This window comes from Cyanistes caeruleus, chromosome 6 (assembly GCF_971803275.1).
Source record: "Cyanistes caeruleus chromosome 6, bCyaCae1.hap1.1, whole genome shotgun sequence".
Taxonomy (NCBI): Eukaryota; Metazoa; Chordata; class Aves; order Passeriformes; family Paridae; genus Cyanistes; species Cyanistes caeruleus.
The window spans coordinates 66,727,057-66,754,041 of record NC_141706.1 but is presented as its reverse complement, the minus strand read 5'-3'; the positions used below and the strand labels follow the sequence as shown (position 1 = coordinate 66,754,041).

Below are 26,985 nucleotides of genomic sequence, written 5' to 3'. Positions count from 1 at the left end.
TCTGATGTCTGAGGAACATCCCTGATGTCTGAGGAACATCCCTGATGTCTGAGGAACATCCCTGATGTCTGAGGAACATCCCTGATGTCCGAGGGACATCCCTGATGTCCGAGGAACATCTCTGATGTCTGAGGGACATCTCTGATGTCTGAGGAACATCCCTGATGTCCGAGGAACATCCCTGATGTCTGAGGAACATCCCTGATGTCTGAGGACAGGGCTCAGAAGAACACACCACCGCCTGCACCTCCTGTCCCCCATGGCCGTGGTTCTGGTGATTTGAGCATCAACACAAAATTACAGAATCCCAGAATGGTTTGGCTTGGGAAGGACCTAAAAGATCACCCGGTTCCAACTCTGTGCCATGGACAGGGCCACTCTTGGTATGCACCATTCCAAGAGCATCTACTTGATGTGCTGCACTAACTCTACCTCGTGCTGCAGCTCCGTTCCAGCTTCTGAAGAGCTTTAATCTGCTTCTGCCTTTCACAGGCTATTATTAACCTCGGGGATAAAGTGGCACCCTTTTAATCAGGTGCTTTAACTGGATGCGTTCTGCAAACAGGTACAGAGAGATCCTCTAGCTCTCCTCGGGAAGTATCACCCGCGATATTCACCAACTCAAACCTCCAACAAGAGCAGCGCTAAGAGAGAACCTTCTCTGGTGCTGCAAGCACAGAATCCCAGAATGGTTTAGGTTGGAAGGAACCTTAAAAATCTCATTCAGTCAAACCCCTTGCCATGAGCAGGGACACCTTGCACTACCCCAGGTTGCTCCAAGCCCTGTCCAGCCTGGCCTTGGACACTTTCAGGGATCCCGGGGCAGCCCCAGCTGCTCTGGGCACCCTGTGCCAGGGCCTCACCTCCCTCACAGTCAATCCTTTTCCACACAAGTGGGAATCCTCCGGCTTTGCCAGAGGCGGCCCCCCCGCCGCTCACCTTGTACACGTCGCCGTAGGTGCCGCTCCCCACCCGCTGGATCAGCTCGTAGTCCTGCTGCGGGTTCCGCCTCAGGATATCCCCGCCGGCCCGCGCCGCCGGCTCCATGTCCAGCGCCGCGTCCCCGCCGGCCCCGGGATGCTCCTACCGCGGCGGCCCCCGGCCCATGGCTCCTGCGGCGGCAACGGCGGCTCAGGGGGCTCCGGGCGGCCCAGACAAAGGCGGGCGGGCGGCCGCGCCCTCCGCGGCTCCCCGGGACAAGCAGGAAGCGCCGGGCCGGGCTGGGAGCGGGGCCGGGCGGGGAGGGAGCTCCGATGCCGCCGGCGCTGCGGCCCGTCCGCCGGGGCGGCCAGGCCGGGCCGGCTCCTACCTGCGCGCCGCAGCCCTTTGTCCCGCCGGGGAGGGAGGGAAGGAGGGGGAGCACCGCCGCCGTCGCCTCCTCCTCCTCCTCCTTTTTCCTCCTCCTCCTTCTCCTCCTCCTCCTCCTTCTCGTTCTCCTTCCGCGGCCGAGCCGGGCCGGGTTCGCTCGGCTCGGGACGGGACGGGCCGGCAGCGCCGCCGCAGCGCCCCGGCGCGGCCAACGCGGGCCCCGCTCCCGGCCCGGCCCCGCTCCCGGCCCGGCCCCGCTTCAGGCTCAGCCCCGCTCCCAGCCCGGCCCCGCTTCAGGCTCGGCCCCGCTCCGGGAGCCGCTGCCCTAGGGCTGGTACAGGGCGCTGCCCTCCCGCGGCCCTGTGCCTGCCGCGTCCGGGGTTTACGGAATATCAGAGTGGTTTGGGTTTAAGGGAGCTTAAATCCCATCCCATTCCACCTTCCATACCCCACGGTGCTCCAAGCCCCGTCCAGCCTGGCTTGGGACACTTCCCAGGGTTCCAGAGGCAGCCACAGCTGCTCTGTGCCAGGGCCTCACCCTCAGAGACAAGAATTTCTTCCCAATATCCAACTTAAATCTTCCCTTTCCCAGTTTAAAGCCATTCCTTGTGTCCTGTCCCTCCATCCCTTGTCCCCAGTCCCTCTCCAGCTCTCCTGGAGCCCCTTCAGGCCCTGCAAGGGGCTCTGAGCTCTCCCTGGATCCATCTCCAGGTGACCACCCCTAGCTCTCCCAGCCTGGAGCAAAGGGCTTCCAGCCCTCGGAGCATCTTTGTGCCTGTTTTGACCCTGTTCCAACAGGTCTTTATTGTGGAGAGAGAAGTGCAGGTACAGGCAGTCCTTTCAACCTGTACCCCTTGGTTGGAGGCAGGAAGAAAACCCCCAGTTTGGCTACACCACCTGTATTTTATGTATATTTATATCCATATGTATTCTTATACCAAACACCAGGCTGAGCTTTCTATCTTTCACACCAGAGGCTGGGATACTTCCAGAGAGGCTCAAGAGGAGAAGGAAAAGGAGGAGGAAGACGAGGAGGATGTAGGACTGATCTGGGCTGCAGCCTTGCAGCCACATCGTGTAATCCTCTTCATGGATTAATCAGGTACCAGATACCGCAGCATTTAGCTTTGTGGGCAGCCAGTGCAATGAAAGTCACACCAGAATTACCTCAGACTTGCTGGGACTTGTCTCCCTGGGCTCTCTAAGTCAAAAAAAGCTTCTGTGAAACTGCAAAGTGGAAAGCATTTATAGCTGCCTTTCTCAATTATTTTCAGCAAAGCAGCTGAAATTCTGGGCAAAGCTCACCCATGGTCTCTGAAATTAATGCTGAACAATTTAAGAAGTCCAAAGGTGGGTTTAGGGAGTAGAGGAATGCTGGAATTTGCAGTAGCACTTGCTGCACAGAGAATCATTAGGGCCTGAAAGGAGGTGTGATTTTCTAGGCGTCAAAATTACCACATACTCAGCGCAGGAAATATGTCTGCAGAAGTTAGGTAGAAAAAAATCAAATGGATGCCAGATGTAGGAGTCTCTGGTGTCCAGGATTGGTTATTTCCCAACAGATTCTGCTTTGGCAGCCACACAGCCCAGGCAGGTCCAGTAAAGTCTAATGACAATGTAGTCAGCCAGGCACTGATCCTCTCTTTAAAATGGAGCCTGGGCTTTGAACTTGCTCTTACATTTAGAAATCCCACATGTAGTACCTGACAGAGTGGTGTGGATTGCATAAGATTTTCCTTGGAACCACAGGCTCCACAGCAGGATTCATTAGGATCTGTGGTGCTTTAGGTTAAACTCAAAGGCAATGTGTGCATATTCCTGGGAATTGCAGAGTGGCCTTTGGGTTTATTGGGATTTATTTATGGGCTCATTTTGGGCTGCAAAATATAACCTGCCCCGCCTCCCAGGAACAGGAGAGCTCAGAGCTGCTCACTTAAAGAGATTCCCATTTAACTTCCCCTTGTACTCTCCAAGCCTTCTGCATCCTGTACATCCTTTCCAACATAAATACCTATGTTTTCCTGAACCCCCAACAAAGAAGAAACTATTTACTCTTTAGAGAGCTGTATTTCCTCAAGTGATTTTTAACAAAGCAATTACCTCTCCCCTCATAAATCAGCTTCCTGTGCTCCCGATAGAGAGCTGTTTGTGTCCTTTTTCTTTCCCCTTCCTCAGCTGAAGGGTTGGGATGCTGCTTTTCACTCTGCTGACTTGCTGCTCCTGACAAGCCATCGGATGACAGCACAGCAAAAAGGACATTTCATTTTCCAGTGGCAGATGGTTCATTAAGGCTTGGCCTCCTGGAAGATCTCTCAGATCCGAGGGGCTGCAAAAGCTGCTGTATTTAGTCACTGCAGGGTTAAGTTTCACTTCCCACCTGGAGGTGCAGTTTCTCATCCCATCTTGCCAGTGGTGGAGAGTGAGCTCTCAGAGCCCATCTGGCGTTCTGAGCTTTAATCCACCTCTCCCAGCTGGGTCTCAGTCCCTTCTGGAAGCACATCTGTCCATAGATAAAGGCAGCACTGGGACTGTATTACTGTTACCATTTCATGACTAGGAAAATGGAGAAAAATGAGGAAACTGCCTGAAATTGTGCCAGGGGAGGTTGAGGTTGGATATTAGGGAAAATTTCTTCAGGGAAAGGGTGGTCAGGCATTGTTTGCCCAGAGCAGTGATGGAGCCACCATGCCTGGAGGGTTTTAAGAGCGGTGTGGATGTGGCATTTTGGGAACATGAGTCAGCAATGACCATGGCAGTGCTGGGTTAAGGGTTGGGCTCAATGGTCTCAGAGGGCTTTCCCAACCTTTATGATTTGTTAATGATCCTAATGAGTTGTGCAGAGTTGTCAGTGCAGGACATGATCCCTGTGCCTTGCCAGGCCCATACTCCTGAGCACACGCTGCGTTTTCCACCCCAGACCACACTGGGTCTGGTCAAGCGTGTTGAGGAATGTGCTTTTATGCAGCATCTTCCATCTGAACGGGTCCCAGCCTTAAAAGGAATGTTAAGTGGTTTTACATAAGGCATTACGTGGGTTTGGAGAATGTGGTCTGTTTGTGCTGTGGTCTGAGGAGGAAGAACAGCCATGGTTATTTTAACGAGACACTGAGGTTCACCAGGTAACGGTGGATGCAGAGCTGTAGAAATTTCTAACTGAACGAGATAATAAAGGTGGTTTTAAAAACAGTGAAAATACTTCAGCCCTAGTTTTTTACCTGACTGCTAAAATATCTTTAATTTTATACAGTCTAACAAACTCACGTGGAAGGCATTCACAGCTGCTACAGCACCTTCCCTATGAGTTGAAATTTATTTTTATTTTTTTTAAAGTTTGTGGTTTGTGTTCAGGCTGGTTTTCCTCCCCAGTGGAACACACACTTGCTTCACCCACGGCCACAAGTGAAGGGCCTGCAGTGGAGCCATTCCCAGGCTTTCTGTGGGCAGCTTTCCACCCCTGAGCCCAGTTCAGGATGCTGAACCTCCTAAGGCTTCTTGGTTTCATGCTGCTTCACCTGCTCTGTTATCAGAATCCAGAATAAGAGGGATAGTGAAGATTTTGTGGGATCCTGAATGGTTTCTTGCTGCTGGAGTGGCCCTTTGGGGGACAGTTGGCATGGTAGCAGATGTGGGCACGTGATGCCAAGTACAAAAAATGCTTGGAAAAAAAAAGAACAGAAAGAGAGAGAATCCTGGCAAGATGGATGGAGAGAACACAGCTGAGAGCAAGAGGAGGAGATATCCAGGCCTGTTGGATGTTTCTTATGTCCAACTTGGGAATTCACTTGCTCAAGGAAGCATCAGTCTGCCATAGACTGAGGATCTCTCCAGGGGTTGTGCTGAGATGCTCTGGGGAGGGAGAACAGACACTAAAGGGAGAGGAAAGCCTTTTGTCTCTTGCAGGAGCAGGAGAATTGAACAAGACACAGCTCAGCCCTGTGTGCAAGGATTTGTTTTTCACGGAAGGAAGAGGGGCACTGTGGCTATACATTATATTTGTGTCACCCCATTTACGTAGATGCATCTCAGGAGACTTTGCAGCTGATTGTGCTCTTTGCATTCAAAGGAAGGAAACCAGCTGGATGCCCTTCCCTCCCACCAGCACGAACAGGAGGGCAGAGGTGAGACCAGACAGCAACTGCTCAGCACAAGGATGCAGGAAAATGTGGCCATTTCCATGAAAAACAGAATGAAAAAGGGAAATTCAGAGCACTGCCTGGAAACCCGGCTGCTTCCCCCATTTCCAGGTGCACAAACCTGGCTGGAACATTTTGCAAGTATCCTGCTGAATCATCCAGACAGGTGGATTTGGTTGGTTCTGCCAAGAGGAGCTGGAAGCCTTTTCCTGGCTGAGGTGTATCTTCAGGGGGAAATCCTAGAAACAAACTTGGCACACACAGATTTTGGCTTGGGCTCACTAAAGCCACGTTGCAAACAAAAAAAGGGGGTTGGTGAGGAAGGATGTTTTCAATAGTGTCCATCTGTCAGTGCAGGAGAGAGGGGACAAATTAAAAACTGCATTGGAAAGAGATGGGAAGTTTGGCTTAGGAGAGATCCTCTGCCTTGCTGACCTCTAAACTGTAGAATCATGGAATTACCCTGAGGATCATCCAGTTCAACTCCTGGCCCTGCAGAGACACCCCAACAACCCCAGCCTGTGCCTGAGAGCTCTCCTGGAGCTCTGGCAGCCTTGGGAACATGGCCATTCCCTGGGGGGGCCCCACCATGCTCTGGAAAAATAATAATAAAGAGAAATAAGAATATCACAGTCAGATGGTGCAAAGGCAGCCACCAAAGTAAAACCAGGCCTGGGCTAATGATTCTTTATCTCCATGGGTTTTTTTTATTCTTAGGTAGTTCCTTTAGTTTACGGAGCATCTTCCAGAAGGAAGAACCTCCACACTGATTGATTAAACAAGTCATTTAATTAACTGCTGGAATTCTGTCTCCTCCACAGTGAAATACCTCTGTGCAGCTCTAGTGTGCAATTGTGTTTACAGAAGCAGCAAAGATAATTCCTTTGGCTGCAAAGCCCATGGAAATGTAGGCGGTCATAGCACAGTTCGGGGTGAGAAATGGGAGCTGCAGGAATAGCAGGATTTCCTAAGCAACAAAGATCTGCTTCACTTAAAATATTTCAGGAAGAAAAAAACCAAAAAACCAACCCAACCAAACCAGAAAGATGTCAGGAAGGTTTTAGCTTCAGGGACGGGGGAAAAAGGTGATTCCGTTTTATCCCTTTTTGGTATTTCCAAGGAATTGAGGCCTCCTAACCCTGGAATAAGGAATCCCTGCCAGGCAGTGTAACCACCAGGGACACATCCCCTTGCAATGCTCTTCAGACACATTTGACATCCAATGCAATTCAGCAGAAGCAGTGAAAGAGCAAAACCCAGAAGTGATAATAAAAACCGCAGGGAGGAAGCGAACACATCCCAGAACCTCGGATAACCACTGCAAGAACAGATCTGTCACCTGGGGGCTCAGGAAGCACCTTCTCCAAGGAAAACTCATGTGGATGGCAGCGTTTTCCTCGGCAGCAAGTCCCAGCGAGCCTGTGGTGGCACCTGAGCAAGAGCAGAGCCTTGGCAGCGTCCCTTTGGCACCTCTTACATAAGCGTTGCACAACGCGCCCGGTTTCTGTTTGCGAAGGGCCGGGGATATGAAAAGCAACTGGAAATGCTGCCTGGGTAAGTGGGACACTCGAATCAAGGTAAATTATGAAACTCCTCCTGCCAGTGGAATGCAGGATGGATTTAAATCCAGGTTTTCTCTGAATTCCGGGGCCTTTTCTGCGCTGTGTCTCGCGGTGTTGAACGCCAGCTGTGCTCTCCCTCTGTGGGGTATTTTGTCTTTTTGTCTTTCCTCCATTTAGCATCGTTTTTCCTCAAGAATCCTTCCAGAACGTTGTGCTGTAAAATCAGCTCTTTGTGATTCGGGCAGCAAGAATGTAAAGATGCTTCCTAAGGAGGGCTGTTTGCAACTGGGAAAATAAAGGAAGGATGAATCGGTGGAGAGAAGGGATGGATGAAAATGAACAAATGCTGAGTCACTCTCTGGACAAAAGATCAAGCCTTTGACTTGGGATCATAGGAAATAATGCAGGAAAAGGCCTTGGGAGTTCATGCAGACAATCCACTCAGCACAGCACAGGATCAAACCTCTCCGCTCCTCTTTCACTGAGATACCACATTCCATGATGGCAAGAGAAAAGGAGAAGATGCCAGTAAATGGGAAAGTACAAGCTTGACCTTAGCAGCAATTCTCAAAGGGAATGAGGAAAACAGAACTGAGCTCATCCCAGTTTAATCAGACTTTCAAATTAACAAATTTCCTTTTCCATCCTCTTTTTTTTATTTTTTTATTTTTATTTCCCCTGTCCATTTCCCAGCTGCTTTTCTTTTAATCTCCTCTTTCAACCTATCTGAACCCCTCAGAAAGTGTCCACTGTAAGAAATCCCTCCTCACAACACCTGTCTCTTCTCTGATACATCGAAGCAGCAACAGGCATGTGCAATCTCAGGGATTAGTTATAAAAATCCTAATGCAGCTTCTGCAAAGCTGAGTGAGCTCCTCGTGGTTGTGGTGCCCGGCAGGGGTGGGCAGGATTCAGCTGTCTGCCATGTGAGAGAGCCAGCACTTCAGAGAGCCAAAATTACATGTTTCCTTCTGATGCTGTAAACACAGGGAAGAGGCCAACGGGAGGCAGTCACAGAGTGTTGGAGGAGGCACTCAGGAATTAAGTATCAGCATATCAATGGGAGCACAACAACACATGGCTTTGGTACATATCAGATGCCTGGAAACTGAAAAATTGGTTCGTTTTTGAGTGTTCTTCCCACTGTCAGGAATGAAGAGCAAATCCTGCTGGCTCCTGTGAATGCAACAAACCTGGATGGCCACTGGTTTTCCCTGAGTGCAGAAATATCAGTGCTCTCCCAAAATCTCCTCTTGCAGATACAATCTGGGGCTCAGTTCCCTTCCCATCCTGCCAGATTTTGTCCCTCTGGTGACCACCACATTTCCAGTTTAATCAGCTGATCTTTGAGTGCTGTGCCACGTGTCTTCCAAAGAGCAGCACTGGGCTGTGGCCTCAGAGTCAGGTTGATTCCAGCAGCTTGTTGGCATCACAAGTGTGGGCAAACAGCAGCTGAGGACAAGTGTGTTCACTCCCATGCTGGTCCACATGGAGCAGGTGGGAGTGGGCAAGTTCCCTGTGGAGCAGAAAGCCAAACACAGCATGGGCTGTGTGCCCAACAGGGTGGGCAGGAGGCTGAGGGAGGGGATTATTCCCCTCTACTCTGCTCTTGTGGCAGAGCCTACTTGCAGTGCTGCTTCCAGCTCAGGGGCCTCCAGCATCAGAAGGATGTGGAGGTGCTGGAGCAAGTCCAGAGGAGCCACAAAAATGCTCTGAGGGCTGCTCTGGAGCCAGGCTGGGAGAGCTGGGAGTGCTCACCTAAAGAAGAGAAGGATCCAGGGAGAGCTCAGAGCCCCTTGCAGGGCCTGAAGGGGCTCCAGGAGAGCTGGAGAGGGACTGGGGACAAGGAATGGAGGGACAGGACACAGGGAATGGCTTCATCTGGGTTAGATGGGATATGAGGAAGGAATTCTGACTGTGAGGGTGGTGAGGCCCTGGCCCAGATTGCCCAGAGAAGCTGTGGCTGCCCCATCCCTGGAATGTTCCAGGCCAGGCTGGATGGGGCTTGGAGCAGCCTGGGATAGTGGAAGGTTGTCCCTGCCATGGCAGAGGGCAAAATGAAATGAGCTTTAAGGTCCCTTTCAACCCAGACCGTGCTGGGATTCTATGTTATCAACTGTGCTGCACTGAAATCCTCCCCAGAGCTGTCCACATCCAGCCCTTAGGCTGCATCCTTTGTGCCACCTCTGCACCAGCACAGTGAGTGTCTCCTGCTGCCTGTGGATGCTGCCGGCACAGGCAGAACTGGGGGAGCAGGGCCTGGCTGACCCCACCCCAGGGCAGATCCCTGCGGTGATTTCTCAGCCCAAATGTTCCCTCGCACTCACCACCCGTCCCGGTTGTGCCGTGTCCCGCAGCCACGGCCCCTCGTGGGGCCCACAGGGATGCTCGGTGCCCCAGATGAGCCGGGAGCCCTGCCCTGGGGCGGATGTCTCCAGGCTGTGGGTGCCTACAAGTGCATCCAGTGCCCCCAGGTTAGGACACTCCAGGTGTGGATGCCCCAATGGTCCCAGTGCTCTGGCAGGGATAACCTGGGTGTTGGAGCCCCCCCCCAATCCCCCCGCGGGTGGCTGTGCAGCACCACGAGCGGCAGCCCCGCCCGCGGGCCCCCTTGGCTGCGCGCACCCCGAGCAGCGGTGCCCGGGGCCGGCCCCGCGGGTGCCGTGGGCGGGTGCCCCGGCGGGCCGGGCCGTGCCGGGCCGTGCCGCGGTGCCGCGCCGAGCGGCGGGCGGGGATGCTGCTGCTGCCGCCGCCGCCGGCTCCCCCGCCCGCCCCGCGCCGCCGCCGCAGCCCCGCCAGACGCAGCGCGGCTCGGAGCGCGCACGGAGCCTCCCGCAGCCGCCGCCATGGCCCGGAACCGCCGGGACAGGAGCAGCTGGGGTAGGGCGGCAGCGGCAGAACCGGGGGGGAGCGGGGGGAGCGCGGACAATGCCGGGCCTGAGGCGGCCGCGGGCCGCGCCGGGGCGGGGCTGCGGCGGGAGGACGCGGCCGGGGGGCTCGGCTGGTCCGGGCGGGGCGGAGGGCTTGCCCGGTGCCGAGGCGACACACGGGTGTCTGGGATCCCCCCGCGCTGTTCCTGAGGGGTCTGGGGTCCGCCCGTTCTCCGCCGGCGTGAGTGGGATCGGGGGTGCGGGATGGGGCGCCCCTCGTTCCGGGGCCTCCTGAGGCGAGGTGTCCCCGGGTCGGGCCGGTAACCGCCCTCGGCCTGGCTGCAGCGGGACCCCCTGACTCACCTGGGGCCAGACAGCCCCGGCAGCTCCCTGGGGAGCCTTTGGGCTGCCCCGGCTCTCCTCCGGCTTGCCCTGACACCCCTTGCTCTGACCCTGCTGTCCCCTCAGCCCCTGATGGCGGATGCCACCTCAGCCACCACCCCACCTCGGAGCGGGGATCCCGCTCACCCCACCTTCCGCCGGCAGAGCCGCCACAAGGCCACCCCTGGCTTGTCATCCCTCCAGAGGGTTTTCCCCGTTTCTGGAAGCTGTAAGATTTAGTTGTCGAGTCACCCTTCCAGACAGGGCCCATTTTCAACCCGTCCCCTCACAGCCCCCTGATCCCGGGGGAGCTGGGGCAGCGGCGCCAGGGAGCGGAGCGAGGTGCCGGCTGGGGGAAGTTCTGTGGTCTCTTCCTGCAAGGTTTCGGTTCCCTCCAGAGGCGCCAGGATCCTCCAGCAGCCGCTGCTTCCCACTGGAGCCCACGCTGGTCCCACAGGTGGGCTGCACCCAGCAAGGAGCTCCTCCACCTTCAGCCAGCCTGTGATGTATCGCTTCACCCACTCCCAGTGACACGCTGTTCCGTAGCAAATCTGATTTTATCCAGCCATTTCCCGTTATTTGAGGAGAGCAATTTGCCGTTTCCTCCAGAGTCGTAATTCCATGTGAGCTCACTCACGGGTGCCGGCGATATCCCGGCTCCTCAGGCAGAGCGGGTGAGCTGAGCTGTGATGTTTAGATACACAAATTACATTCTAATTTGTGTAGATGAGCTTAGGATTTCCCATGGCAATGATTAACAGTTTGGAGGCATGCTGGAGGAAGCGTTGGGATAACGGAGTGTCTGAGCCGGTGATGGGCTTTTTGGGATACTGGAGGGAGAAAATGGGCAAAGCTCATTTGATCGGTGCCGTGTTTAGCTGTGACTTAATAAAGGTCCTCAGATCCTTGGGTAAACCGGAGGGAAAACTTGCCAGGGAATGTGGTGCCATTCTCAGCTTTGTCTCGCAGAGCGTGTGACAGACGTGTCAGCCCTGACTCCGTGCGTGTTGGGAATTGCACACACGTCCACACGCTGGTGCCTTCCCTGCACATCCTGAGAGCAGGAGGAGGGAATGCAAATGATGCCGGATGGAAGCGGAGGGAGCATCACCCTGGGAAGTACAGCCTGGGTCCAGCAAGGGAATTAGGCACATCCCTCAGCCTGTGCTGCTGAGCCCTGCTCCTGGGAAATGTGATGTGTCACTGATGGGATGGATGAACTCTTCCTGAGCTTCTCTGCAAGGATCTGGAAGCACCCACGGATCCAAGTGGATCTCTGTGGGATCAGTCGCCTTCTGCTGCCACCCATCCACAGCTCAAAATCATTCCCTGTATCCCATAGACATTCACCTACTCCTAGAGGATTTCCTGGCTCTCTGCCAGGCTGGTTGACGTTAAGAGTAAGAAATTAAGAGAGCAAAATGCTTCAAATTTTTAATAGGAAAGAAAAAGAAAGGGCTGCCTCTAATAAATTTATTTATTTTATTTATACAACAAAACCTCATTGCCTTGAAAGCTGTGTTTACATCCAGTGACTGCAGCATTGTGTGGTGACATCAGTCCATGGGGTGACTATTCCACTGCTACATTTTTCAGCTGGCAAAGGAGGAGGCTCAGGCTTTTCCTGAATCTGAGGCAGAAAGGAGAAAGTCCTTGCTTTGTTCTGAAAATGGGCTTATGGGTCATTAAAAATATTAACGCTATTTTGAAACGGATCAAACTTTGCCCTAGTTACTCAGGCCTGGAAACAGGCAGCTGCTGAGTGTAACCCTCCTTTGTTTCAGAAAAATAATTTGCTTTTTTAAAGCTCACAGAGCAAATTAGGGTGAGTATGTGGGATTGCCCCTGGTCGTAGCTAGGTCGTTGTCACATCCCTGGGAGCTCGTGTAGGGGTGTGTGATGCATCCAGAGTAGGATTTAGCCTTGGGCTAAAGGTCAGCAGAAGGTTGTGCCTCATTTAAGGCTCTTCCTGAATGTGCCAAGCTGTGCCTAGACCTCACAACTGCTGCCAGTTGAATGGTTGAGGCAGCTGCAGATGAAAAAAAATAATCACAAATAATTTCTTGCTGTGAGTAGTGGACCCTGCTTTTCCCAAAGTAAGGATTGTTAGTCCAAGTTTTGGAGGTTTGTAATAGATTACACTGATTTTTGTCTGAAATTCTTTGTGCTTGGCAGTTGCAGATGTTCAGCAGCCTGGAGCCTCTGATCCAGTGAGATCCCTGCTCCCAGTCACTCCTTTAAACAGCACAGACTGGAACAGATCGTGTGAAATCTCATGGCTCCCATCCTGGCCAATTTTGTGTTGAAATTGGAATGATCCACCTATCAAAAATTCAGTTTTAAAACCTTAAAAGGGATTACAGAGGTTATAGATACTTCTTGGTGAGGGTTTTCCAGCTGGATTGGGGATTTAGGAGAGCTCCTAAAGGGAGCCAAGAAAAGCCAAGGAACTATTTTGAGAAGAGACTCCTCTCCAGGACAGGCCAGGGATCATCACTGCCACATCTTAGACTGCACACAATGGGTTAAACTGAGAAGAAAACTGTGATTTTGGTAGGTTGTTTTTCACTTTAAGCATGTTAACATCCTCTCTGTTTGCTGTTTGATTTCTGCCCTTTTATGATGGATTTTCAGTTTCCACTTCCTGGCATTTCTTTGTGACTCTGAATGCTGGGAACCTGACAAGTGAAAGCTGAGATGTTTCAGACAGAGGGGCCTTTACACAAAAAGGCAGAAATATTCACAACCAAATGACTGGCTTGTGAAAGAGAAAAGAAAATAAAGTTCTGGGACTTGAAAGAAGAGACAAGTCAACATTGCAAGCTGAATGTGATTATAGAATCATGGAATGGGCAAGGACATTTTCCAGTAGATCAGGTTGCTCCAAGTCCCATCCAACCTGGCCTGGAACACTTCCAGAGATCCAGGGGCAGCCACAGCTTCTCTGGGCACCCTGTGCTAGGGCCTGCCCACCCTCAGAGGGAAGAATTTTTTCCTAATATCCCATCTAACCCTGCCCTCTGGCAGTGGGAAGCCATTTCCCCTTGTCCCTCCAGGTCCTCATCCAAAGTCTCTCTCCCATGGCTGTAGTGCAGTGTTGTACAGGGAATTGGAATAGCTGGGATTCACCAGATGGGTGGGAGAAAGAGCAGCCTGACTTTTTCTTTTTGGGGAAAAACCAGGATGGCCTGAGCCTGCCTCAGAGCGGTGCCATGGTGCCCTTGTCCTGCCTCGTGTCATGTCCCTGCCATGAGAGGCTCTGGCCTTGGCTGCCTCCCTGATTAATGGAAGTGGTGTTGGTTGTGTCTGGCTGCATTTCCCCTGTTAAACCCATGGGTGACAAACAGCACACGTAAATATTTGTTTAGGGCTTGGGTGATGTTCAGAGGCAGCAGGTTTTATATCAGCTCCCCTGGATCACTGACTGGAACCTTCTCCAGCGGGAGAGAAGGAGGCTGGGGCAGGTATTGGCTGCTCTGCGAGGCACAAGGCATCCCACGGATCACTTCTGGAGAGCCCCCAGCTCCTCTGCTCCTGCCTGAAACTCTCCCATGTGCCATCAGTCCAGGAGAACTGAAGTGTTAAAGCAGGAAAATAAGTGAACACAGATCTCCCAAATGGGCTGGAGGCTCTGGAGAAGGGGCTGAGTTCTGCCAAGCCCATAAAGCATATTTAAAGGACTTCATACACATAAGCATTTTATGCAGAGTGTAATTACCTTTCATGTTATATCCTAAAATTTCATGGCATGTTTACCAAACTTTATTTTCAGGCAATTTCAGCAACAAGAGGGTAGAAATAATTTAATGTCAGAAAAAACTAAATCCGGTACTGGTGGTGGAGATAAAGGGAGGCTGCTGTTGACAAACAGAGCAGATAAAGGACCATGCAGAAAATGTGTGCTGGGAGGGAAGTAGGGGTTCTGGAGATGTATCCCAGGAAGTGTCCAAGGCCAGGCTGGATGGGGCTTGGAGCAGCCTGGAATAGTGGAAGGTGTCCCTGCCCTTGACAGGGTGTGGAATGAATGCGATGTTCTTTAGGTTCCCATCCAACCCAAACTGTTCTGGGATTCTGTGTTACCCTGGAGCCTTGCTAGAAAGGGAGCAGGCCCAGGGATTGCACCTGACAAACAGATCATGGCTTTTTGCTCTTCCAGCAGTGTTTTGACTGTAGGAGGTGTCCACCTTGCCTCTGACTTATCCATTCCTGCTTCCTGAGCTGGCACAGCCACATAACTGTCTAACCTGACCTCAAACTTCCTGAAAAAATTCTACAAAAAAACCTCTTACTTGCTTTGTTTCCAAGCTGTGTCTGCAAAGCTCAGCCTGGGAATTCGTCAGCAGTAGGAACTGCTTTTACTTCAGAGCCAACTAAGCACTGGAGCTTCATGTAGTAGGTGTTGTAATTAAAAATTTCACATTGTACTTTGGCATTTGAGATGTTGTAACAGGCAGGTTTGGGGGCCAGTTATCATCCAAACTCTTGCTCCTGTCAGCAGTGGTTCACGTGGGAAGGTCCCAAACCACTCCTGCTATCAGCAGGATCATTCATCCTCTTGTTCCCTCTGCCAAGGGGAGAAGAGGCTGAGCTGGCCACACTGGAGCTGAAGCTGTGCTGCTGCCAGCTGGGTGACTCAGGAAGAAGGTGCACTCCACATCTCCACTGCTCCAAGAAAAGCAAAGGGTGAGGATGAAGCCTGGCAGCAGCAGGCACCCTGCTCAGCTCCCTGCTCCAACCATCCCAGGGTGCAGAGCAGGGTCCCTGCCAGGAGAGTGTGGGAGTACAGATTGGATTGGCAGAGGTGTTAACACAGCTGTGCAGCTGAGCTGTAGGAGTTTGCCCTGAATTTGGAGAGGACAGCTTGGGATCCCATAGGGAGACTGCCAAGTGTTGCCTTTTACAGAATCACAAAGTCATTTAGGTTGGAAAAGACCTCTGAGATCATCAAGTCCAAAATACCACCTTGTTAACCAGACCATGGCACTGAGTGCCACATCCAGTCTTTCCTTAAACATTCCAGAGGTGGTGACTCCACCACATCCCTGAACAGCCCATTTCTATTTATCTGCCATTCTTGATTGTTGGTTGACAGGGCTCCTTTTTTCACAACAGTTTTCTTCACCTGTCCTGATGCCCTGCAGCTCCAGGGATCATCCTTGATCTGTTATTTCCACAGATATACACAGTACCAGGATAAGGGGGAATGGCTTCCCACTGCCAGAGCGCAGGATTAGATGGGATATTTGGAAAAAAATTCTTCCCTGTGAGGGTGGTAAGGCCCTGGCACAGATTGCCCAAAGAAACTTTGGCTGTCCCTGGATTCCTGGAAGTGTTCCAGGCCAGGTTGTAGGGGTTGGAGCACCCTGGGATAGTGGAAGGTGTTATTTGTGTAAGGGTTGAAACTAGATGAGCATTAAGATCCCTTCCAACCCAAACCAGTCTGGGATTCTGTGACACAGCAAGGGGTGGTGACTCTGTGTGTGTGGTTAAACCTGGCTTGGGAGGATTTCTGAGCTGCTGGCCTTCAGAGGGTGCGGTGCAGGCAGGACTGCAGAGCAGGGGTGGCTGTTAGACACTTTGCCCAGCCAGGCTTCCCTGCTCCACCCTCTGGAAGGCCCAGGAGCATCTCTGTCTAGACACCTTCTGGCAGCCCATGCTGGGGGAATTTGCCAGCTCTCAGCTGGCCAGGCTCAGCTCTTGGGGTGCATCCTTTGTGCAGAACCAGGCTGGGTTATTGCTGGCCAACACCCTGCTCTGGCTCTCCAGTGCACATGACTGCTTTATTCCCCATTTTTCCCTGGCTGGCTGCATCAGGTGCTGAGCTCTGTGTCAGCCTGTCGTGGGGAGGAGGAGGAGAGGATTCCTGGTGCATGCTCGAAGCTGCCAGCCCCTCCCAGCCCTGCTGATCATCTCTGGCTGGCATGTGGCAGAGAGAGTTGAGCACAGCCACAGAGAGCAGAGCTTGTGTGCCAGCAGCAGCCAGGCTGAACGTGCCCAGTGCAGGGGAGATGCTTGGGGAGGGAGGGCTGTGTTTCCCAGAGCTGTTGTGGAGGGCAGATAAGCTTTCCTGCAAGCTGCAGCTCTCTGGAGAGCATCCAGAGGGATGGAGGCTGACTGCAAGCTCTGTTCAGGGCTTGGCTCGTGGTGCTGTCAGTGGCAGTGTGATATGTTTGGGATGGAAACTCCAGAAAGGACCCACACAGATACAACTGCTGCTCAAACTGATCCCCTGAGAGCTGCTGATAAGCAGCCTGACACAACAGATACAGGATACTCTATTCCAAGGCAGCAACAGCAAATTCAAGCTTGCTATCAAACCTCAATTTTCTCTCCTTGGTAGTTTGTCCTCCATGCAGTAACTTGGTTTGAATGCCATCAGAAAGGCAGAACTGCCCGACATTGGTGTTTTTGTGTGTGTGACATCTGAGCTGGGATTGTTTTGCCTGGAGAAGTGAAAGCTCCAGGGAGACCTCACTGTGGCCTTCCAGTAATTGGAAGTGGATTATAATAAAGGAAAGTGACTTTGTACATGGGCAGATAGTGATATGATGATGGGAAATGGATTTAAATTAAAAAAGGAGAGATGAGATTAGATAGGAGGAAAAAATCCTTCCCTGTGAGGATGGTAAGGTCCTGGGAAGCTGTGGCTGCCCCTGGATCCCTGGAACTGTCCAAGACCAGGCTGGATGGGGCTTGGAGCAGCCTGAGATAGTGGAAGGTGTCCCTGCCATGGCAGGGGGGTGAAACAAGATGATTTTTAAGGTCTCTTCTAACCCAAACTATTCTGGAATTGTGATTTCAGCAGGGGAATTGGAGCCCAGGCTGCAGCCCCTGCTTTCCACAGGCAATGCTTGGATGGCTGAGACTCCTGGGATCCATGAGAGCCTGAGAACAGGGCTGGCAAATTGGCTTCCTCAGGCTCTGGTCAGGCAGGGTTTGCACAGATGATGGAACATGGCTATGTTTCATTCTCTGGAATGAAATGTATTTATTGTGCAGGCTCACTTGAGGACAAGGCTGATTCCTTAGTGGGACTCTGAGAAGCAGTCAGCATTTCTGTGACCTGTTCTTCCATGGCTAAGGGAAAACAGGCTGCAGCAAGCACTCACCAAACATTGCATAATTAGTGGCACATAATTAACTCCTAGAGAAGAATAAATTAAGTAAATTACATTAGATGTGTCTGTCAGTCTACACACAGGCACAATGTGAAATATGCTGTGCCAATTTAATTAATTTAGTCAAAAGCAAGTCTTAGAGCAGTTAAAGAATTCTTTGCTTTTTTTATGCTGTCTGACAACCCAGTAAAACGCAAATCCTGCTCTCCTTCCCCTTCCCACTTGGAATCAACATATGGAAAAGAGACGTGGCTTCCACCCCGCTCCAGAGTCATGGGAATGAGCTGTTATGAAATGGGGAAAAGGAGCTGGATCCTGACAATTTCTGAATGAGCAGCTGGAGAATTGACGTAATTGCAGGGCGCCGGGAGAGAGCAGAGAGAAAGGAGGAGTCAGAACTCAGAAAAGGAGTGAAAACAAGAGTGTGTTTAGGAAAGCTGAGCTCTCCTTCCTTTCCTTTTTGGCTAGATGAGTTTTTACCACTTCCTTCAAGGCAGATAACTAATTTATGGCCAGAAAGGCCAGTTAAAATCACTGATTTCCAGTAGTGTGCAGCCATTTTATAAAATAATCCCTGGCTCTGCAGTGTGGCAGATAATCTAATAAACAGAACCTGGAAGTTTCATCACATAGAAATATGAATATAAATATGAAAAAGACTGTTGTCTGCAGATGGCATATGTGAAAGAAGCAGAGATAGGGATGAAATTAGTTCAGAGACCTTCTTAATATAATCCCTCTTTCCTGCTGTCTCCAAGGAACTGAGAAATCAACATATCTTGCTCATGATGCTTTGTGTTGTTCAGACAGCCTGGTTTTCCTGGTGTTCAGGTGATGGAAACAAAGATATCCCCTAGGACACCCTGGCCACTTCTGTGTCTGGAGACATTATCCCAATAATGTAATATCTGCTTAAAAAAGTGACTCTCCTTCAGATTCTGATGATTTGAAGAGGTAAAATAATTCCTTCTCTGCACTGGTTGTTGGTTCAGCTGCTGGAAAGAGCAGAGGGAGAAGAAGATGTGGAAGATCCCATCCAGGCACCAGGAGAGGAGATCTGGTACCAGGTGTCCCTGTGGGGTGGGGGTGGCAGGGGACTCTCCTCAGCCCCCTGTGCTGGGGTTTGGATCCTTGGCCAGGACTGGGAGATCCATTCAGTTCTCTGAGCCAGGAGCATCCAAGGATTTGTGCCCATCTTGGTACCAACTGCTAGTGCAGGATGAGTAAAAACATAAATCATAAATGGAATCCTAGAATATTTTGGGTTGGAAGTTCGTCCAGTTCCACCCCTGCCATGGCAGGGACACCTTCCACTGTCCCAGGCTGCTCCAAGCCCCATCCAGCCTGGCCTTGGACACTTCCAGGGATCCAGGGGCAGCCACAGCTGCTCTGGGCACCCTGTGCCAGGGGCTCACCACCCTCCCAGCAAGGAATTCCTTCCCAATCTCCCATCCATCCCTGCCCTCTGGCATTGGGAGCCATTCCCTGTGTCCTGTCCCTCCATCCCTTGTCCCCAGTCCCTCTCCAGCTCTCCTGGAGCCCCTTCAGTCCCTGCAAGGGGCTCTGAGCTCTCCCTGGATCCTTCTCTTCTCCAGGTGAGCACTCCCAGCTCTCCCAGACTGGCTCCAGAGCAGAGGGGCTCCAGCCAAAGAGCTGGTCCCACTTCCCTCTGTGCCTGGAGGTGGGATCTGTCTGGTCTGGGAAGGTGGCACAGCTGTTGCACCCTGATGGCTGAGTTAGAGTCACAAATATTTAAGTTTAATTTGATTTACAAATCTTTTCCTGCCCCCGCCATGAGTCACATCCTATCCAAGGATCTCTCCACTGTCCTTTCTGTGTAGCTGGAAGAAGAAAATAAAAATAGGACTTGGGTTAGCTGAGCAGGGCTTTGGGAAACACCACAAGAGGGGAGGTATTTCCTATCCTTTCTATGGCAGCTTGGCAGTGCCTAAAGAGAGCACACGAGCCTGTGGCCCTTTGGCACCTGGCTGTCCTTACCTGTTGGCAATTCCTCAGTGCTGGAAAAGGTGTTTGGTGTGTGCCTGCTCTCAGACACCTTCATCTGGCAATATGTGCCTGGATCCTGACTCCATGGATTTGAAATGGGAAGGATTTTTTTGTTTTTTTTCCTGGAGGCCCCTAAGCAGTGACACAGGGCAGGGGCTCAAAAGGATTTTAGTGCTGCAGTCTGGTGGAGAATCTCACTTTTCACAGCATTTGGGACTTTTGTTTAGCTAAAAAACCTCCAAGCAATGGAAAGAAAAGATCTTTGTCTTTCAGCTGTGAGCAAAGAAAGCTCATAGTATATGTCCAAGAGCCACCAGAAATCCCCTGGCAACCAGGCTTAATGATCCTGGTACTTCCTTGTGGGATCTTAGGAAATCACAAAAGTGCTGCTGTTATTTAAAATATAGAGTTACTGCTGGAGGCTTCTTTATAGAGAGGCCTGGAATGGGCAAATCCTATTCCTCTTGATATTTATAACTTCTCTTTTAGCATGTGCACACACAGTCCTTGTGCTTTGAAACGGCTCAAAATTGGGTCCCCAGGGTCAGGGGCTGAAACAGAGACTGAGGAGGTTTAGCTTGAGGCAAAATTTGGGAAAGTTACAGCCCGAGCCATCAATCTGGGAAGTTTTTGTTGGAATGTGGGGAACTTTCCATCTCATGCTCCTTTCCCTGCTGGCAAGGAGGTTTCACGTGGCTGTGGGTGAGCTGACTGGCACATTAATCACCTTCAGCATCTCTTCCCTGTGCTGGAAAGTTTGGAAAGACCAGGAAAGGAAAATTACTGGAGCCATCCTGCTCTTTGCAAATCCCAGGGCTGCAGGTCTTAAAACGCATCTGGGTCCTGTGAGAGCCTCCTGTGTGATCCCTCCACAGCCTGGGCAGCTGCTCCACAGGGAACTTTGCCATTTCCAATTGGGAAAGTGGGCAATGCTTGTGCTTTGTGTGTGTTTTCCTCCTGGGAGCAGAGAAGTGGCTTTTATCAGGATGAGCTTGTGTCTGCATGGCCTGATTCCTGCTGGGAATGTCCTGGGGGATGCTGATGATGAGGCTGATGGCAGGAACAGCAGATTGCACTTGGAGCATCAGCTCAGGCTGCAGATGGAGCAGGAATGTGTTGCTACAGGAACATCAGTGGCACAGGATACACAAAGGCAGTGTCCTTTGATAGAGGTGTGAGATCCTTGGACACCTCAGCTGGAGAGCTGCTTCCATTTTTGAGCCAGCCTTGAGGAAAGGACCTGGTGGGGAGTGTCCAGAGGAGAGCAGATCCCTAGACCATGTGATAGAAGGGATGATGAGAAGGCTTGGGCTTTGCTTTTCCAGCTGAGAAAGGGCTAAGGGAGGTTTTATGGCAGGCACTGTTTGTGCAGGAAGTCATGGGATCCGTTTTCCACGTAAAATCTAATGGATGTGTTTTGCCAAGGGAAATTCCATCAGGGAATGCTCTGCCTGTGTGGAACACGGGGTCAGATGACCCCAAAGAAACATGGAGTATCCACTGGGATGTCTGAGGCCAGGTGCAGCAGATCTGCTGTGGATGATGCCATTTTGGGATGGATATTTGAGTTTTGGGATCTCTTAGCGCCCTGTCCAGCCCTGCTCTCCCTGACTCCTCAGTGTGCAGAGGGAGGCACCAAACCCCTCTGGTTTTCCCTGTTCTCACAGGTAGTTTTGCAGACAAGACTTACGAGTGGAGCTCTGAGGAGGAGGAATCCGTGAGGAAGGCAGGGCCAGTGCAGGTGCTCATTGTCAAAGATGACCACTCCTTTGAGCTGGACGAGGCTGCCCTGAACCGCATCCTCCTCTCCGAGGCTGTCAGAGATAAGGAGGTCGTGGCTGTGTCCGTGGCTGGAGCTTTTAGGAAAGGAAAATCATTCCTGATGGACTTCATGCTGCGGTACATGTACAATAAGGTAAGGCTGCAGCTCAGGGGCCTTTCCCAGGGCCTGTTGTTCCCATGTTCTGCTCAGGGGTGAGCTGGGCAGGACTTGGTGCTTTAGGGAATGCTCAAGCCTCTCATGAGTGTGGGCTTCACAAAATAGAGCAGATCCTTCCCCAGGCAGAAGTTTCTCGTGGACTCTTGACTTTGGAGCAGGAATGTTCACATAATGTTCACATCTGCTGCCCTGAATCACAGAATCATTTAGGCTGGAAAATCCCTCTAGGATCATTGAATCCAGCTGCAAACCCAGCATTACCTTATTCACCACTAAACCATATCCTCAGGTGTCATATCCATGTCTTTTGAACATTTCCATGGACAGGGACTCCACCACTGTCCTGGGCAGCCTGTTCCAATTGTGACCACCCTTCCAGTGAAATGAATGTTCCTAATATCCAGCCCAAACTTTCTCTGGTGTAACTTCAGATTGTTTCCTCTTTTCCTGCTGCTTGTTCCCTGGGACTTGAGCCTGATTCCCACCTGGCTGTCCCCTCCTGTCAGGGAGTTGTGCAGAGCCAGAAGGCCCCCCTGAGCCTCCTTTTCTCCAGGCTGAGTTCCTTCCCAGCTCCCTCAGCTTCTCCTGGTGCTCCAGATCCTCCCCCAGCTCCATTCCCTTCTCTGGACACACTCCAGCCCCTCCATGTCTTTGTTGTGAAGAACCCAAAACTCACCCCAGGATTTGAGGTGCCTTGACAGTGAAAGGAAATAAAAACCTCCCTTATGGGGTTCTTAACCTTTTACCCTTTTTAACACCTCTGTTAACCTCTTACCTTTTTAACAGCAACTCCCTGTGTTCCTCCCTGCAGGAAGCAGTGGACTGGGTTGGGGATTACAACGAGCCTCTGACTGGTTTCTCCTGGAGGGGCGGCTCCGAGCGGGAGACGACCGGGATTCAGATATGGAGCGAGGTTTTCCTGGTGGACAAGCCCGATGGCACCAAGGTGTGTGTGTGTGTGTGTGTCTCTGCTGTCAGCTCATTTTCCTCTTCCAGCTTCTGAGACTCTCCTGCCTTGTCTTAGGTGGCTGGGCAAATTTAGGGAAGGTTTTCAATACCATGTCTTTATTGTTTTAACAGTGAGGTGATGTGATGTCCAAGTATCCCTGATATGTTCCCTAAGTGTCCCTCAACTCTGGGCATCCTATCTGTACTATTCCCAGAAATCTTGAATCTCATGTCCTTGCAAACTACTCCTCTTTCCTAGAGCAGAAGTTGCAAAGTGACTTCATTCAGAGTTGTCAGAGTGGATTTGGAGCATCCTGCAAATTCAGCTGGAATATTTGTATTTATCTGCATTTCAATGCAGAGCATGGCACCCAAGTGACACTGAGTCATTCAGGGCGTGATTCCTAACGTTGGCTGAGTGTGTTTGGGTTTGGGAGGTGCAATTTGTGTTTGGTTTCTGGTGCAGACTCAGGCAGAGCCTCCTCTGCACTGACAGCAGATGTCTGAGGAGCAGAGCACTTCCCTCACAGAGCATTAATTTTGCTGGAGTCACCCTGCTGGCTGGGGATGAGCTTTTCCTTTGTCCCCCACCACTGAAGGGGCAGAAGCAGTGAGACCCCAGCACAGTAACTCAGCTGACAGTCCCCCCTGAGGGTGGCTTTGCCTGGGGGTGCTGACAGGAGCTTTGTGCCCCGCAGGTTGCGGTGCTGCTGATGGACACACAGGGCACCTTTGACAGCCAGTCCACCCTAAGGGACTCAGCCACCGTGTTTGCCCTCAGCACCATGATCAGCTCCATCCAGGTAAGAAACCTCTGGGCTGGAGGAGTTCAGTCCCCAGCAGCTACAGAGCCTGTCAGGGCTTCCCTTCCTACCATTTGTACCAGCACCACCTGGGACCTTGCCCGTGTCCCCAGGGGATGTCGTAGGCTTTAGCCACACCAACCATGTGTTAGCCCCAAGGACAGGCTGTTCTGAGTGATCTGAAGTTGGTTTTTTATTTAAATGCAGGTTTATAACTTGTCCCAGAATGTGCAGGAGGATGATCTGCAGCACTTGCAGGTAAGAGGGGTAATTAGGGGTAACCTAATTGTGGCTATTTACAAGGGCCTGGGGTGACAGGACCATGGGGAATGGCTTCCACTCCTGGAGGAGTTAGATGGAATATTGGGAAGGAATTTCTGCTTGTAAGGCCCTGGCATAGGTTTCCCAGAGAGGCTGTGGCTGCCTCATCCCTGGAAGTGTCCAAGGCCAGCTTGGATGAGGGCTGAAGCAACCTTGGATAGTGGAAGGTGTCCCTGCCCATGGAACTGGATGAGATTTCAAGTCCCTCCCAACCCAAGCCATCCTGGGACTTTATTCTGTGATTGTGAGTTACCAGCCTGGATGTTGCCATCTGGTAGTGGCTCAGTACAGGTGACCCTCTAAGGGTGATTCCAGCCCTGGCAGTTGGAGACAAGCAGCTAATGGGATTTCTGTGGCACAGGTGTCCTGCCCATTTCCTGGAATTACCTCCTGCTTTCTCTTCTGTTCAGCTGATTGATTGATTAATTAGGTAGGGTTTTCCAAGAGCTTAAGGAAAGGAAAGAAAAGCAAAAGTCCAGCTGAAAAATTCAGCATTTGAAGACTTCTGAATTATCTCAGTCCATAAATATTATTAACAATAACAGTTCTTTAACACTGAATTTATTCAGTGTAGCTCTGATGTTTCAGTTTGGATTTTAAGCCATGACTGTTTAACAAGTTGACCCATTTTTAGGCATCTGTGAAACACATTATTGTGCCTTCAGTTAGAAATTAGAGTGCAGAGAGACTGGAGAGTCTTCAAATCTTGCAGCTAGGCTGATTTTAGAGTCTTTGCACAGCAGGGGTTTGCAGGGAAAGTACTTATTTCTGAATTGATTTCCGCTCCTTCCTGGAGTGTTTAAAGGGAGCAGGGCTCCAGCAGCCCCCTGGAGCATGAGAAGTTTCTGGTTGGTAAGAAACCAGCAGCAAGCAGCTGATCTGAGCCATTTTCCACAGATTTGGCAGCCAGAAGCTCCAGGCTGGGATCTCTCACATGAGAGCTCAGCAAGGGTGATGGTTCCATAACAGCTCCCTGTGCCTCTGGGATGGGAGCTGGGAGCTCAGAGCCACTCTGTGTCCAACTCTGCCCGTGGTGCTGGTAGTCCCCACTCATAAATATCCCTTACTGCTTCAGGGAATCACAGAATTCCCTCCAGGCACCCAGAGGGATCATGAAATCCAGCTCCTGGCCCTGCACAGACACCCCAACAACCCTGGGCATCCCTGGCAGCGCTGCCCAAACCCTCCTGGAGCCTCGGGGCCGTTCCCTGGGGAGCCTGGGCAGTGCCAGCACCTCTGGGGAAAGAACCATTCCTGATATCCAACCTGAGCCAGGGAACAGAGTCAGTGCCCCACAGTGCCTGCAGTGACAAACTCACTGTCCTGTTCTCTCCTTCCAGCTGTTCACCGAGTACGGCCGGCTGGCCATGGAGGAGACATTCCAGAAGCCTTTCCAGGTGAGTCCAAGGGTCCTGGCCAGTCCAAGGGTCCTGGCCAGCTCGTTTGTCCCGGAGCCCGTTGGCTTCACCACGAGGTGTCACTGCAGTTTGTAGCGTGGGAGGAGATGGGACTGCCTGGGACCGGCTCAGCTGCTCCGAGGAAGGGCTTTGTGCTTCCAAATACATCCAACATCCCTCTTCCTTTCCTTTCCCAACCCTTGCCATCCCGAGAGCTCTGCCCTGTCCTGCCGGGCATGGAAAGCAGCTGGTTTTGCAGCAGGTTTTGCAGTCAGGAACTCTGCCCAATCTTTGCTCTGAGAGGGGTTTGAACTCACCTGCCCTGGGAATCCCTGCTCCTGGCAAAATGAAAGGATAAGGATTAGCAGAGCTGTGGGAAAACTCGGTGTGAGTGGGGTGTTAACTTCAAATAAGGGACATCTGTTCGTCCTTCTGCTCCCCAACCTGTGAAAAGCTGGTTAAAAAAAAGGGTCAGCATTGGGCATTCACAGTAGGTGAGGTTGGTTCCTGTTTTTAAAGGCACAGGAGTGTTTTGATTAGGTTGGATGAAGGTTTGTGAACTTCCTAAAATAAAAACCAGCAAGAGTACAAAGCATCCTGTGAAAATCCAAAGAGTAGTTGGGAATGAGTTGCAGGTATTTTACATTTTCTTTCCCACATAAAAAGAGAATTGTGCTGGAAGGACTAAGGGGTTTATAAGGTGTCTGTGGTCAGGAAGTGGAAATAAAATTAAAACTTTAAAAAATACAACAAGTGGAAAAATTGAGATTTTTAAGGTGTATTGGATTCTGCTGTGTGCTGGTGACTGATAAATGGTAAAACTACAAATATATATAGTAAAAATATATGACAGGCAAGAGCTTGAAGAACATTGTAAGATGGTACAGCAAAAAGCCAGACATTAAATAAATATTCCTGCTCCTTATTTAAAAGCTGTGGGGATAATGTAGCCAAATATTCCAGTGAAACTGAGATACTTCCTACTCCCATCAGTGAAAAGGAGGCTGTGAGGAGAAACTTAAACATGCTTAAATCATTAGGGCTGGATAATAGGCTCTGATTTTCCCAAACACTGTAATTGCTGTCAAGTCACAGTTTGTGGATGGTGATTCTTGTCAAACAATCCCATTATCTGTTTTTGAAAGACCAGGAGTTGGGTTGATAAAGGTAACTTTCACCATGATCCATCCCCTTCTGTCAGCCTTATCTCTCCAGGATGCTGATTAAAGGCAAATGAACTCAGCATTGTCTGGTTTAATCCATTGTTAATGGATTAAAAACTCATTAACTGATAGATGCCAGAGCACGCTGAACTAATTGTAACAGGGAATCACATCCTTCAGAAGTGTTTCCTTGGGATCCCCCCAGGCTCTCTCTGATTCAATGTCATCTTCATTAATGATCAAGGGAAAATTAAAAAAAGGTGCTGGAAACCCTTGTGGGTGTGACAAATGTGGCAGAAGGGTCAGTGGTGCTGTGGCCAGGTGAGAAATGATCTCCTGTCTGCATCCAGCGTGGGCTGGTGCCTGCAGAACATGTTTATAAATCTGAGAGTGTTGATTAGAAAGCAGCAAAAGTGAGGGTGAAGAGGCCCTGGCAGAGTTTTCCCAGAGAAGCTGTGGCTTCCATCCCTGGAAGTGTCCAAGGCCAGGCTGGACAGGGCTTGGAGCAGCCTGGGACAATGGAAGGTGTCCCTGACCATGGCAGGGTTGGAACTAGATGAACTTGAAGGTCCCTTCCAAACCAAACCATCCTGGGATCCTGGGATTCTCCAAGTGTGAATAAACTGCAGGGGAAGGGGAAGGGGAAGGGAAGGCTTTCCTCTTTGTCTCCCTCCTCATTTCCCCTTTGTCTCCCTCCTCTCCTTACTCTGAGGAGCTCTCACCAAAGGCTGGCCCTGAATGTGGGGCCTTCACAAAGGCAGTGGTAAACACAGCCTGTCTGGAACAACAATTTTACTTGAGAAAAAAAGAATAATTCCCAATTCAAGGCATGCATAATGTGTTTGTGGAAAAAGTCCTAAACATGGACATGTCTCTTAAGCATCTCTTGGTGTTTGAGAACAGCATGTCCTGAACCAGCTCACTGGGTGCAGTCACTCTGGCTTCTCCTGCAATTCAAAAAGGCCAACTCACTGTTCTCTCCTTTTTTTTTTTTAACTTTTTCTGATGTTTTATGGAAGAGAAATAGCAGGAATA

At 51.1% G+C, this 26,985-nt stretch overlaps 2 protein-coding genes across 11 annotated transcripts in view; one reads left to right on the top strand and one right to left on the bottom strand.

Moving 5' to 3' along the window:
- Positions 1 to 1,536, bottom strand: part of MAP4K5 (mitogen-activated protein kinase kinase kinase kinase 5) — a 57,524-nt gene extending 55,988 nt beyond the window's left edge. Inside the window, exons 1-2 of one of the 4 annotated variants that reach the window (XM_086892368.1) lie at positions 1,310 to 1,536; positions 940 to 1,112 (exon numbers count right to left, since the gene is read on the bottom strand). In XM_086892368.1, the coding sequence (XP_086748494.1) occupies positions 940 to 1,047 (108 nt within the window). In that variant the 5' untranslated portion in view covers positions 1,048 to 1,112; positions 1,310 to 1,536. Of the gene's footprint in view, positions 1 to 939; positions 1,172 to 1,309 lie in introns of those variants that run through there. The other 3 variants (XM_086892365.1, XM_086892369.1, XM_086892367.1) reach the window with 3 other exon arrangements.
- The window catches only part of ATL1 (atlastin GTPase 1), a 37,306-nt gene continuing 11,811 nt past the window's right edge, over positions 1,491 to 26,985 (top strand). For 2 of the 7 annotated variants that reach the window (XM_086892370.1, XM_086892372.1), the window contains exons 1-6: positions 9,675 to 9,883; positions 21,047 to 21,294; positions 22,130 to 22,264; positions 22,965 to 23,069; positions 23,277 to 23,327; positions 24,731 to 24,787. In XM_086892370.1, coding sequence (XP_086748496.1) covers positions 9,850 to 9,883; positions 21,047 to 21,294; positions 22,130 to 22,264; positions 22,965 to 23,069; positions 23,277 to 23,327; positions 24,731 to 24,787 — 630 coding nt within the window. In that variant the 5' untranslated portion in view covers positions 9,675 to 9,849. Of the gene's footprint in view, positions 2,134 to 2,282; positions 2,411 to 9,651; positions 9,884 to 9,963; positions 10,115 to 21,046; positions 21,295 to 22,129; positions 22,265 to 22,964; positions 23,070 to 23,276; positions 23,328 to 24,730; positions 24,788 to 26,985 lie in introns of those variants that run through there. The other 5 variants (XM_086892376.1, XM_086892374.1, XM_086892371.1 and 2 more) reach the window with 5 other exon arrangements.